The sequence below is a fragment of the Saccostrea echinata genome, unplaced genomic scaffold, assembly GCF_033153115.1.
Source record: "Saccostrea echinata isolate AGI-Se365-2 ecotype Australia unplaced genomic scaffold, CSIRO_AGI_Sech_v1 ptg000052l, whole genome shotgun sequence".
Classification (NCBI taxonomy): Eukaryota; Metazoa; Mollusca; class Bivalvia; order Ostreida; family Ostreidae; genus Saccostrea; species Saccostrea echinata.
Window position 1 is genome coordinate 7260847 of NW_026889801.1, and position 14154 is coordinate 7275000.

The window sequence follows — 14154 nt, forward strand, 5'->3', positions numbered from 1 at the left end:
ATTTAAGTTTTCTTAAAACTGCACGTATTTGAATTTCATTTAAGGTGTGTAAATCCAGAAATCTATTGTTATGCATGATTAAGTATGTTTTCTCTCATCTAACATAAAACCTGTGATAAGAGTAATGGAATTTCTTAAGTAATATCTTTTTTATTGAGTGTTATCTAACAATTTTTCCTTCTCCTATCAGCATACTTTCAGTGCAGTTATTTCCTTGATATCCATCTTCACACCCTTCAATACAAAATCCATTTTCTTGGAAGCAATTTTGACCTCGGCAGTTGATATTACAAACCTCAGAACAATTCCGACCATAAGTGCCTTTTGAACATGCTGTAAGAAACAAGTATTACTATTTTTGTATTTTCAAATGAGATAAATTTGCATTGCAATGCATAATTTAGCGCCTCTTTTGAATTTGCCAATCTGTAAGGTAATTAGGAATACTTTTGACAAATTCCATAATTTCCTTATTATATATATATATGTAAATACAATAATTCAATTTCTTGACATTTTTATACATACATTGACTGCAGTGTGAACCGGTCCATCCTGGTTTACATCCAAAGCTACACTCTCCATGTACATTATGGCAGAGTTCCCTTTGACAGTTAACGCTGCAATGTCTGGAGCAGTTTTCTCCATACCATCCTTCGTTGCACTCTTTTGATATGGTACAAAGAAGAGAAAAAACATACACAAGTTATAAATTTAGTGCAGTACAAAATAGCTCACAAATAATACAATTTGTCATGTCAGACCTTTAAAGGAATCATTGCTGTTGGAGAAAAATATTTTTTTTTACAATACCCCTTTAATTTTTTTGAAACACGACAATGACACACATATATTTATTCGCTGAAAAACAAAATCTTTTCTTTCTAAATCTCCAATTTGTGGTTTTTGTTTTTCCTTCTTTCTTAACTTTATTTGTTTTTATTGCAATTGCGTGTATTTCATTTTGTTTTAAGGTTGTGCCTGTAGGACTGCTTTGTTGTGCATGATATGTATGTTTTCTTTCCTCTCAAAGAAAACCCGTGTTATATATTAGTAGACTAAAAGTATAATTTCTTTTCTATCCAATGTTATTTGAGCATCTTTCTTATTGTTATCATCATACTTTCAGTGCAGATATTTCCTTGGTATCCATCTTCACATCCTTCAATACAAAATCCATTTTCATGGAAGCAGTTTTGACCTCGGCATTTGGTATTACAGCTCCCAGAACAATTTTGACCATAAGTGCCTTTTGAACATGCTGTAAGAAACAAGTATAAATATTTTGTTTTTTTAATGAGAGCATATTAAAGATTTTTCCTGTGTAGAATGTTTAAAAACCCTATCTTCATAGAAGATTTGCAAGTTTAAGATTAAACTGATTGATTTAAAATGCAGATCGTACTTACAATTATTGCACAATTTCCCAATATACCCAGGTATACAGCTTTCACATTTTCCACTTGCCTTGTCACAAAGTAAGCTGTTTCTACAATTACTGCTGCATTTATACGTACAATTAGGTCCATACCACCCATCATGACACGCTGAAAATACGACAAATGAAAAACGATAATATTTTATAACACAAAATGCGAATTGTAGTTATATTCCCCACTTTCCTTTAAATTCCTTGTTACTCTACATTTGCCTATATGCATGATCTTAATCTTTAGACATGTACTTTAATCATGACTATTACATACATACACACTGTACATGTACCTCCAGGTGACAACAGAAGCAAATTTCATTTGAAAATATTACGTCTAAAAGTTGCTTGGTACGAGGTTTGTTAGGAAAGTTCGCGGACTTCTGTCGTAACTTTTTAACTAACATCATATTATGTCCAAATTAACAATAAAATCAAATGAAGAGTATTAAAATTTTTTAAAATATTGATTTATTTCAGTCTTATACAGAATTAAAACGGCAAAAATGAGATCGCGGAGCAGGGCAAAATTTAGTAATTAACAAACAATACACTGATAAATATTTGTAATCATATCCTCTGTAAAATGGTGAAAAACGAGAAAAAATATGTTAAAAACGAGTCGTGCATGTGTACTTAAATGAAAGACAATCTGTATCAGACGAGGGCGATCTCTGAAGAAACGGATTGTCTATAAAATAAATCTGATCAAAAACTCTTTAAAAGAATAGAAAGGTCATGGAAAGAGATAGGCCTTTCACAGTTGCTGATCTTGTGAAAGTTACGCAGTAAAAGAATTTAGACATAGACAAATGAAATTATGACACTGGAACAATTGATAGCAAAAAATTCAAGTAATAAAGAAAGTTTTTAATGAATGATCATTGGACCATACTGTGTGAAATATATTTGGAGAGTATTTTTGAGAAACTCATGACGCTATGTTTTTTTTTTTATGTAACCATGTTGTGAAGTGTGCTCCGTGGCTGCAAAACCTCTTGATTTTAAAGTAATCTATCAAATCACATGGAATGAACCTTCACACATCAACACAATAAATATTGTTACATATTATAATGTACTCATTTGAAATTTCTTGAAAATAGTATAACGAAAATCATCAGAGTCAGAGAACTTTCCGAACAACCCTTGTATTTAGAAAAATTAAGACCCGGCTTTAAAATTGACCCGGAATTTATTGTTCAATGTTGAATATTGAACCAAGGATGCTTTTCATTTGTTAGAAATTAAAGTCGTGGAATTTACACCAGGTTCTTTTTTAAAAAGCCTTTTTATTTTTTTTTTCTTAGCAGTTTGACCGCTAGCTAGGTGTTGCTCATGTTGATTATCAACCCTGATTAAGGAGGTTGGATCCTGCCATCAAAAGTAATGAGAATTTTTTATCAAGTATATTTTTAGAATTTATACACATAGCTTTATTAAAAATCAAAACAAAAAATGGGGATCAATGCGCTTCTTTTGGCGCTACAGAGCATTAGTTTGACCTTTTTGCACTGTAAATACGTCTTACACATAAATCAATTTTTAAAGTTTTTCCTTCAATATTTTTTGTTCAAATAAATTATGGTGAACAAACACAGTCTTATTTCATCTTTAATAGACACATTAAAATTTGTAACAACGAAGAAATTTTCGAATTACTCCGCATGTTCAATTATTTGACCCTTTTGCACTCAAACATTTTCATTTTTCTGGCATTAAAATTTAACAAGCAAAAAAAAAAAAAAATCATTTGAAAGTAATGACATTTTCCTGAATTTAAGAAGAATGGTTAAAAGTATCGTATATATTCAGAAAAGAAAATTAATAGTGCGGGTCTGTGATGTTAATTTTTAGACATTACTAAAATAGTGCTAATTTTAAGCTTAAATTAGGGCTATTTTTTTCTTCATTTCCACGATATATTTGCTATATTTATCAAATATGATGATAGAATTCATGACAGTTTTTTAAATAGATAATTTAGGACTAGTATAAAACAGTCCACTGCACAAAATAACTATGTGTGCAGACTGCATGTAAAAATAGGAATCCAAACTTAACATACTTTAAACACTTCGAAAGAGAAAAAATGATCATTTTCTTTTAAAAAACCTTCCGCCACAAAATATAGTTCCTCACTTAATGCTTTTGGTATGGAATTTAATCATGGAGTTTTAACTGAATATAGTTAAATTGGCATTGTAGAATCCAAATTTATTGTAAGAGTTTAAGAGCCATTCTCTGTAATGACTTGAACTTTAATATAGGAGCTGTGGCACGCATAGTCTCAGAATTTCTCCAAGCTCTCTATGATAAAAGTCTTTGATACCGTAAACTCAAATCAGGCAAAAATTGGTTGCTACGTGTCATGGTTACCATAGCAACATGTCCTAAAGTTTGAAAAATGGCATTTTTCAACATCTTCAGAGTGCCAAAGTTAACGTTTGCAACAAAGCAAACAAGTGGCAATGACTGTTTCTGAAAGTTGAAGGCCTGGTGTCTTAAATGCATGATAAACATGTTTGGTAAATCACCTATAACATACGTTACTATGGAAACAAAGTATTCAAAAGTAATAATTTTGTTCATTTAATTTTATAAAGTCATACACTTAAGAATAAAAACAATTCTAGGTTGAAATGCAAGCAAATAATAGAGAAGAGATCCTTGTAACATATACCAAGGACAAAATATGATATTTCATATAGGTTGGCAATGGTTGCCATGGTTTTAATACCACGAAGGGATTTTAAATTTATTCTCTTAGTGTTTTAATCTTATCCTATCTTTTTAAAAGCATATTTCTATATAACTGATAATCAATTTTTAAAGGCCTTGGTGTGACCCTAATTTTCACATTTCAAAAAAATCAATTTCAATTCTTTAAATAGTGCGTTGCTATGGAAATAAGGCGAAAAAACATGCATAAAAATCTGAAAAATACTCTGTTTCCTTGGATACGTACCGTTGTATGTAGATTCCCAAAACTTTAATGATTGATATATGTGAACAACTAACCTGACTTTCAATTTTGACTATCACCCAATCTCTAACTGGATGCAAAAAGCTGGCACATAGGGTCTAATATTGACAAAAAATTAACAAAATCGAACATTTTCTCTTCTTGGTAACCATAGCAACAGTGTTGTATTTTTCAACAACCTTTATCAATGTATGATATTCAACTTTAATTCTACAAGATAAGTACTATTCAAGGTGATTCAAATAATATTTTTCTTGATTAAAAGGTTAATAAATTCCTAAAGCAGCAAAAAAATATCACTTTAAACAACTAGTACGTTGTTTCCATGGTTACACTGCAAAGTAACAATTAATCTCAATTTTTCTTATGTTTTCGGTGCTGCAAGGTCCTAAGGATGCATATGTGCCAGTCATGAATTTTATTGTTTTTCCTCACGATAGTAGCATTAACCCAATCATAGCAACAGATTTTGCATGGTGACACTGTGTAACCATGGCAACCATGAAAATTATTTTTAGAATAATATTGCCAATACCTAATTACATGAGGTCAAATATTTTTCATTGTTTCTCTTACGTTGTTGAATGAGTTTGATCATGTAAAATCTATCATTTGTGACTTTAGAGCGTTTTTCAGCATTTTTCAGCATCTAAAATGTATTCCAAATGTACCCATGGTTACCACTTACTTAGAGATAAATTCTAAATAGTTTCTTTATAGCATGAGTGGCAACAAGGTGTCATGTTTTTGGGAGAATGGTTTGTTTGTTTTTCTTAGTCTTTATTAAGGCTTAATAAAGATTTAAAGTAGCTGAAAATCTCAATTTTTTTCAACTTTTCTGGCTGTTACCATGGCAACCAAGACACATACCAACGAAATTTTATTTGATATATGTTTGTGGTGTCAAATTGTAATAATGGGCAAAGTTTCATCAAAATTGGTGACCATGCGTGGCAAAGAAGTTTAAGTGGTTACAGAGAATCGCTATTAAAACGTTATGCAGAATTTTTGAAATATAGGTTAAGATAAGAATCAGCTCAAAAGCTCAGGAGCGAACCTCGTTAAAGAGTTTTGCCTTGTGTTCGATCTAGAGGTTGATACACGAGAAGTGTTCCAAAAATTGTCATTTCACCTTCCGCGTGAAAATCGTGTAAAAATTGATACTTTAGACTGATCACTGAACCGTAGCGGAAGAAACTTTCATGCTCAAAATTTCACTGACTCAGCTACTGGGTACATTGCTTTATAGCGTATTCATTACACTATACTCAAAATGACTGGAAAAAGAGCAAACAATGCACTTGAAATTAGTACCTATATAAAAGGTAGATCATTTTTTGATATTAAACCCGTAGATATTCATCGTGAGGTCTGTGATATCTATGGGAATGGTCAAATGTCTCATAGGTCTGTTTGTAGGTGCGTTGCTAAATTTAAAACAGGTTAGGAACACCTCAAAGATGCTGCTCTCCACGGTCGCCCTGCAACAGTTGCAACCAATAATAACATCGTAAAAATCCACCAAATCTTACAGAAAGACGCAAGATATACCGTGAGACAATTGGCGCTGATGACAAACTTGTTGTTAAATGAAGCACGTGTTCATGGTATTTTGAAAAAAAAACCTAAAGCTTAGAAAGATAAACTCTAGGTGGATACCTCATTTGCTTAGCTATGAACAAAAGAGAGTCCGTGTTGAAAATGCAAGGTTATTAAAACTGTATCCAAAATAAACGAAAAAAGAGTTTGATAATTTAATTACTGGTGATGAGACCTGGGTATACTATTTTGAGCCAAAACATAAGAGTTCTAACAGAATCTGAGCATCAAAGAATGCAAAATGTCCTAGTATTGATAAAAGATTACGAACCGTAAAGAAGGTTTTATATGTTATTTTCTTTGACAATAAAGGCCCTGTCATGCAAATTCCTGTGCCAAATGACAAAACAGTCACAAGTGACTTCTATAAAAATGTTGTTATTAAAACACTGAAAAAAAATATTACGAAAGTCGTCGCCTCAAAACAGGTATGAAGTATCTCCGACTTTTGCACGACAAGGCGCCTGCACACAAAGAACGCATTGTGACCGAATAAGGTTACTGTTCTACCACACCCCCCGTTTACTCCAGATTTAGCCCCGTGCGACTTCTTTCTGTTGCCCAAACTTAAATTCCACCTATCTGGAAAAAGATAAAAATCACGAAATATCCTTGGGTCTGCAATTTATCAGTATTTGACGGATGTCCCTATTGAGGAGTATGAAAAATATTTCCAGAAGTGAATTGATCGTCTAAAAAAGTGTATCAAGGCCAAGGGCGAGTGTTTTGAAGGGCAGAGACGAATAAGAAGATAAAAAGATTAATGAATTTGGGTGAAAACAGCCAAGTGTCATTATATTTGGAACATACCTCGTACATAATTTATATTTATCTATAGAAAATACACTTTAGGATAACAAAAGAAGAGACCTATGGGACTGTGATTGCTTTTAATCTTTCCAAAAGTTTTAAACATTTTCTAGTCGATTTTAGGAAGGATACATGTATATACTAATTTGTTTCTCAAACAACCGTTTAAGGTCTGGTCAATAAATGAAGTACGCAGAGATAGGAAGTGCATTTTCACAGACAATTGCGATGCAGCATGATATTGTCGACCCATTTTGGGTTCGTTATCTTGAAATGTTATTTGATATTTTTCTTTAGTTTTCATTTATTTTTAATTTCTTGATATGTGTTTAGGTATTATATCATGGCACATTTTGTGGGAAATTATTAACCACATCATCGATGTAAGATAAAAATATATTAACATGAAATGCAGAGGAATGCAATTACTGAATTCAAAAACATGCAGGCATGTTTTGAAACTATCTTAAGGCTATTTGGAAATATTGACTTCGAAATCACTATGAACACACCAAATATTGAATATGTTATATATATTGAATCAACAATCATTCCAGTAATGCTTTATTCTTGGATTGAGTAGGATTTGACAAATATGATATTATGACTCTAATTACGCTTTGCTAGATTTTCTCAGCTCCATAGTTATCTACAAGGAATGCTTCCAAACGGTATTTTGCAAATTAGATAACGTATTGTTGGAAAGGACAATGTTCATGGTAATCTGAAGAATAAAGATAAGTTGAGCAAATGATTAATCCAAAAGTATATATTATTAAATAAGGAAATCATAACTGTAAACATCAATTCATCATAAAGTGTTTTAATGCTGTTAAATGCAGACCCAGTTTGATGATGAAAATTCCACTATACGGCTCCATATTTACATGTATTTGATAGGGTGTAAACTTCACGCTTTGTTTTAATATTTAACGTTGAAAAATTACTCCTCGGATCAGTTTTCAACCTGTTTCAAAATTCTTTGTCACACCGGGCAAAATCATATTTCATTCCCATTTAATTTCTTGGTCGAAACCTTGCGTCAAACCATAACACACTTCTCGGCCATCTTCAAAATTCAATCCAGTCAAGGAGGATTAAAAAAACATTATAATAGACGATAGATCATTGACCACTGTCTTTGATCTTTTAGATACAAGTATTACCTTGGGTTAGTGCCATTATATACCTCTATCTCACCGACGTCTAAACACTCAAGTTTAATTCATTCCATGGAAGGTTTTTATATTTGACATGGACACAATTTTACCAGTCCATTATTTACTCGATTTCGGAAAGAAAGACATAAAGCTAGAGAGTCACATAATAACAAATTTATCCATACCGACGTATAACTACGCCTATCCGCACCAGAGAATCATATATTTTTTTTTAAAATTAATATTATTATTATTTTAAAAGTACATTGTATTAAGGACGTACCTGAAAAAAATAGAATAAGATTATTCAGCAAAGAAATTGATTGAATTCAAGTCCATGAGGTCTGACACTTAATTTCTTAAAATCAAGCTTTCATTATCAGTCAGTTTTGACGTATCTCTAAAACCTCGAAATAGATTTTGTGCAATCAAATTATTCTTAAATTTAAACACAAATGTCATATTCTCGGTATGTGAACTTGACCAAAACAATATTATTTGGATACCTCCATCAATGAATAATTGTGTATCAAAAAGATAATATGCTAAACTTACACTCAACATAATAAAGAGTGTTTTAAAATTATAAAATATCCATATTAATAACAATTGTCTTATGGGTTAAAAAAGAAATAAAATATAATTACAAACCTGATTTAAAACTGAAAAAAATGTATCATTAGGCCACTGTAGTTACTTGTAATGAAATATATGGAGATGAGGAATAGTATTCAAGCTCAAAATCCATTAAACATTACAAAATGTGTGCAGAGTAAACACGGTCCTCCAAAACATCAGAGGTGGGATCAGGTGCCATGGAGGAGTGAGCATTCCCTGCCGACCGGTCACACCCGCCGTGTGCTGCTTGTCATGATCGGGAAATAACGGAAAAATCCGTTCAGTGTGTAAATAATGGCCTAACAATTAGTATGAAAAACGTCATTCAGCATTTGACTCAATGATAAATTTTATTTGCTGACAAGGTCATTGTATCGACCATAGAACTTACGAAATGATGACTTTAAACGAGACTGCTGATATTCTTGTTTCATCAACTTGTTTGTCAATAATTTACCTCGTTTTAGAAATTGTACATACGTAGAGCATGCTCTTGTGTATCGAATCAACTGAGAAATATAAACTCCGTATGCAGGTGATGAAGGTATATTACTGCATAAGTAAGGGAAGTTGACGAATGAAAAGTTAGTCATCACGTTTATCATAAAGCTTGGTTGTTAGATTACCATTAACGTCTTTTTCAAGTAAAATATCCAAATATGAAACAGGTGTGTCAGACTCTGTAGCATCTTTTATCTCAAGCTTACCGGGATATATCGTATCGACATGAGAATGGAAATAACCATTGTTAATCGACAATACGTCGTCGATATATCTAAATGTCGAGTTGAAGGCCACAGCAAGTGTTTTCTTCTTATCATGTATAAGATTTTGGACAAATTCTGCTTTATATGAATACAACTAGAGATATGTCCATAGGACATAAATGCCCCGCCGAGGGAATATTAATAATGCAACATTTTAACACAAATTAAGAAAAGTGAGGTCAAGGTCAAAGGAAAGGTCAAGGTAAAAAAAATATTGACGCAGCCGAATAGCTTACATCAGTATGTATCAGCATATGGAGTTTGACACTAATTTAATAATTCACTAAAATTCAATAATTCACTAAAAGTGAGGTCAAGGTCAAAGGAAAGGTCAAGGTCAAAAATTGTTGATGCAGTTGAAAAGGTTACATCAGTATGTAATTGCATATACAGTTTGATAAAAATATTATGAATGGTTTCTTTAACACTGAGCTAAACACTAATTTAAGAAAAGTGAGGTCAGGTCAAAGGAAAGGTCAAGGTCGAAAAATAGTGATGCAGTGGAACAGCTCTCATCAGTATGTATCAGCATATGAAGTTTGACACTAATTTAAGAAAAGTGAGGTCAAGGTCAAAGGAAATGTGAAGGTTAAAAAGTATTGATGCAGTTGAATAGCTCTCATCAGTATGTATCAGTATGTATGTATGAAGTTCAATAACACTTGAATGGTATCTTTAAAACTAAGCTAAACACTAATTTAAGAAAAGTGAGGTCAAGGTCAAAAGAAGGTTCAAGGTCCAAAAATGTTGATGCAGTTGAATAGCTTTCATCAGTATGTATCAGCATATGAAGTTTGACACTAATTTAAGAAAAGTGAGGTCAAGGTCAAAGGAAATGTGAAGGTTAAAAAGTATTGATGCAGTTGAATAGCTCTCATCAGTATGTATCAGTATGTATGTATGAAGTTCGATAACACTTGAATGGTATCTTTAAAACTAAGCTAAACACTAATTTAAGAAAAGTGAGGTCAAGGTCAAAAGAAAGGTCAAGGTCAAAAAAGTTGATGCAGTTGAATAACTTACATCAGTATGTATCAACATATGAAGTTTGATAACACTATCTTGAATGGTATCTTTCAAACTAAGCTAAACACTAATTTAAGAAAAGTGAGGTCAAGGTCGAAAGAAAGTTCAAGGTCAAAAAATGTTGATGCAGTTGAATAGCTTACATCAGTGTGTATCAGCATATGAAGTTTGATTACACTATCTTGAATGGCATCTTGAAAACTGAGCTAAACACTAATTTAAGAAAAGTGAGGTCAAGGTCGAAAGAAAAGTCAAGGTCAAAAAATGTTGATTCAGTTGAATAGCTTACATCAGTGTGTATCAGCATATGAAGTTTGATTACACTATCTTGAATGGCATCTTGAAAACTGAGCTAAACACTAATTTAAGAAAAGTGAGGTCAAAGTCAAAGGAAAGGTCAAGGTCAAAAAATGTTGATGCAGTTGAATAGTTTAGATCAGTATGTATCAACATATGAAGTTTGATTACACTATCGTGAATGGCATCTTGAAAACCGAGCTAAACACTAAGTTAAAAAAGTGAGGTCAAAGTCGAAAGAAAGTTCAAGGTCAAAAAATGTTGATGCAGTTGAATAGCTTACATCAGTGTGTATCAGCATATGAAGTTTGATTACACTATCTTGAATGGCATCTTGAAAACTGAGCTAAACACTAATTTAAGAAAAGTGAGGTCAAGGTCGAAAGAAAAGTCAAGGTCAAAAAATGTTGATGCAGTTGAATAGCTTACATCAGTGTGTATCAGCATATGAAGTTTGATTACACTATCTTGAATGGCATCTTGAAAACTGAGCTAAACACTAATTTAAGAAAAGTGAGGTCAAAGTCAAAGGAAAGGTCAAGGTCAAAAAATGTTGATGCAGTTGAATAGTTTAGATCAGTATGTATCAACATATGAAGTTTGATTACACTATCGTGAATGGCATCTTGAAAACCGAGCTAAACACTAAGTTAAAAAAGTGAGGTCAAAGTCAAAGGAAAGGTCAAGGTCAAAAAATGTTGATGCAGTTGCATAGCTCTCATCAATATCTATCAGCATATGAAGTTTGATAAAAATATCTTGGATAATTTCTTTGAAACTGAGCTTTGAACAGAGCTAAACGCAAAGTGTGACGGAAGGACAGACGGAAGGACGGAAGGAAAGAAGGGCGGAAGACGGACATGACAAACACTATATGCCCCGGCCATATTCATGGCGGGGCATAAAAAAAGGTCTGCTAATAACGGAGCGCAATTGGTACCTATGGGAATTCCAATAGATTGTTGGAAGACCTGGTCTCCAAAAACCACATAGATATTGTCAATCAGAAACTCAAGCATCTTTTTAATATCAACTTCAGAGTACTTGTGTGTACAATCAGAATGTTTTTTAACAAAATAATTTTCCAAATGACCAATGACAAGGTAAGTAAATTTACGACTTTCATTTTTATTAAAAAAGCAGCTGTCAATTATATCAAAAAGCCTGGATTTTAATTTATTATGGGGGATGGTTGTGTATAAAGTTGAAAAGTCGTAAGATTTTAAGAAGTTGATTTTGGTAAAATCTTGTGATTTCAAATTTTTCAAAAGTTCCTTGCAACTTTTAAGTATCCACATCTGATTTATACCACTTCTCGAATATGTTGTTGCACAGTACTCTTGAAGTTTCCCTTTCACCATTGTTAATATCTTATTGAGGAGTAAAGAGAGAGGCTTGGTTGAACAAATCTACAATCGATTTACAGCTTCATAGTCCGAGAACTTCTTCCGACAGCCATAAACATGGTTTAAATATATATATATATATATATATATATATATATATATATATATATATATATATATATATATATATATATATATATATATATATATATATATATATATATATATATTTATATATATATAGAAAGCACTACAAAAACCAACAATACTGTATATCCTAAGTGTCGGATCTACTAAATAGATACAAGGTCAAGGATGGAAATTTATATAAAGCACTAAAAATGACCAACGACACGAACAATAGAAATTGTCAAATTTTCGGGACGCCCTGTCCCTTCCTCAGGACAAAGAAAAAAGTTAGGAAGTCATAAAAACAAAGGAAATAGAAAAACAAAAACGGCTAGCACTACTACTAAACTACCAAACACTATTTATTTACAATGTTACATGTTGAATTTGAATTTTATAATCAGTTGTAAAGAAATAAATCCGGACCGCTATGAAATACGTCCGGTCTCTCGGTTGTACTCTGGTGAAGTGCGATTTACATAATTGAACGAATTAATTATCGCTAATCAATTACGGCCAAGCAGTAAATCGTACACTGTCTTATTCTCTCAAAATAGCTTAACTTTACATAATAAAAAGAAACCAAAGAAAGATAATTTAGATGTATTATAAATGTAATTTGGAAATGTTTTAGGACTGTTTATCGGATAAAAGAAATAATAAACAAAAATGTAAGCAAAAAATCTATGCGTGGGTTGTTCCAGAATTGATAAAGCGAATTAACGGTAAAGTTAACACTATATAGAGAGAATAAACTTGTTTGTCTGAGAGTTGTCTATGGGCCTCCGCCATGTACGTCTCTTTGTCAAGTACTACTACTGTAGAACCTTTGTCTGCTTTCTTGATCACGATGTCATCCCGATTCTTTAACGATTGTAAGGCGGATCTCTCTTCCTTACTTAAATTGTCGGGGGCCTTGTCTGGCATGGAAAGGAGTTTCTCAATTGTCCTTAAGAACCTCAGCGGTATTCTTAAAAAGAACCTGCCAATTCTCCACTCTAACAAAAGAATGGCAGAAGTCTTTAAGGAACCTCCATTGGCTGCCTACAGGCGCCCGAGGAACTTTTGGGACATGGTAGTTAGAACCAGATTGGACAATCCATTACCTAACGGAAGCTTTAGAGCTTGCTCTGACAGAAGATGTCTTCTCTGTAAGCACAGCTCTGACACAGACAGCTTTAAAAGCCCCGTTACAGGCCGCAGCTACAGAATTTTAGGGAATTTGTATTGTCAAACAGAAAACTGCATATATCTCATCAGTTGTAAAGTTTGTTCCAAACAGTACGTTGGGGAAACGGGAGATATCAGAAGGAGAATCAATAATCACCGTTCGACCACTAAGACCAAAAAACTCAATGAACCCGTTGGGGAACATTTTAACCTTGAAGGTCACAAATGGGAGGACGTGACAGTAGTGGTTATTGACCATAATCCGAATTGGACCGATGCTCAGAGAACAAGAGGCCCAGGGGCCACATCGCTCACCTGAGCACTATGGCTAGGAAAAAGCAGAAATCACTTTAATCTTGAAAGGTTGAAAAGTTTAAATATAAAAGTGGTTGGGGGGGGGGGGGTGTCAGGAATTGAACAAATTTGAATCTACATTATCTGAGGATGCTTCCATTTAAATATGACCAATCATGGCTTTGCTGTTCTTGAGTAGAAGATTTTTAAAGATTTGACCTATGTATTCCTATGTAAAACTTTGATCACCCATTGTGGCCCCACCCGACCCACAGGGGTCATGTTTGAACAAACTTGAATGTACACTATCTACATGTAAGAATGCTTCCATATAAATATGACCAATCATGGCTTTGCTATTCTTAACAAATTGTTTTTTTTTTTTTTTTTTTAGAATTTTTACTATGTGTTCCTATGTAAAACTTTGATCGCTAATTGTAGCCCCATCCGACCCCCTGGGGTCATGATTTGAACAAATTTGAATGTACACTATCTGAGGATGCTACCATATAAATATGAC

General features: G+C 32.9%; 1 protein-coding gene across 1 annotated transcript in view; it reads right to left on the reverse strand.

Annotated features, from left to right (window-relative positions):
- LOC133204319 (receptor-type tyrosine-protein phosphatase epsilon-like) overlaps positions 1-14154 on the reverse strand; it is a 62469-nt gene that overhangs the window by 23227 nt on the left and 25088 nt on the right. The window contains exons 5-7 of the mRNA XM_061340044.1: positions 1410-1547; positions 1124-1261; positions 529-666 (exon numbers count right to left, since the gene is read on the reverse strand). Of these exons, the coding sequence (XP_061196028.1) occupies positions 529-666; positions 1124-1261; positions 1410-1547 (414 nt within the window). The remainder of the gene's footprint in view (positions 1-528; positions 667-1123; positions 1262-1409; positions 1548-14154) is intronic.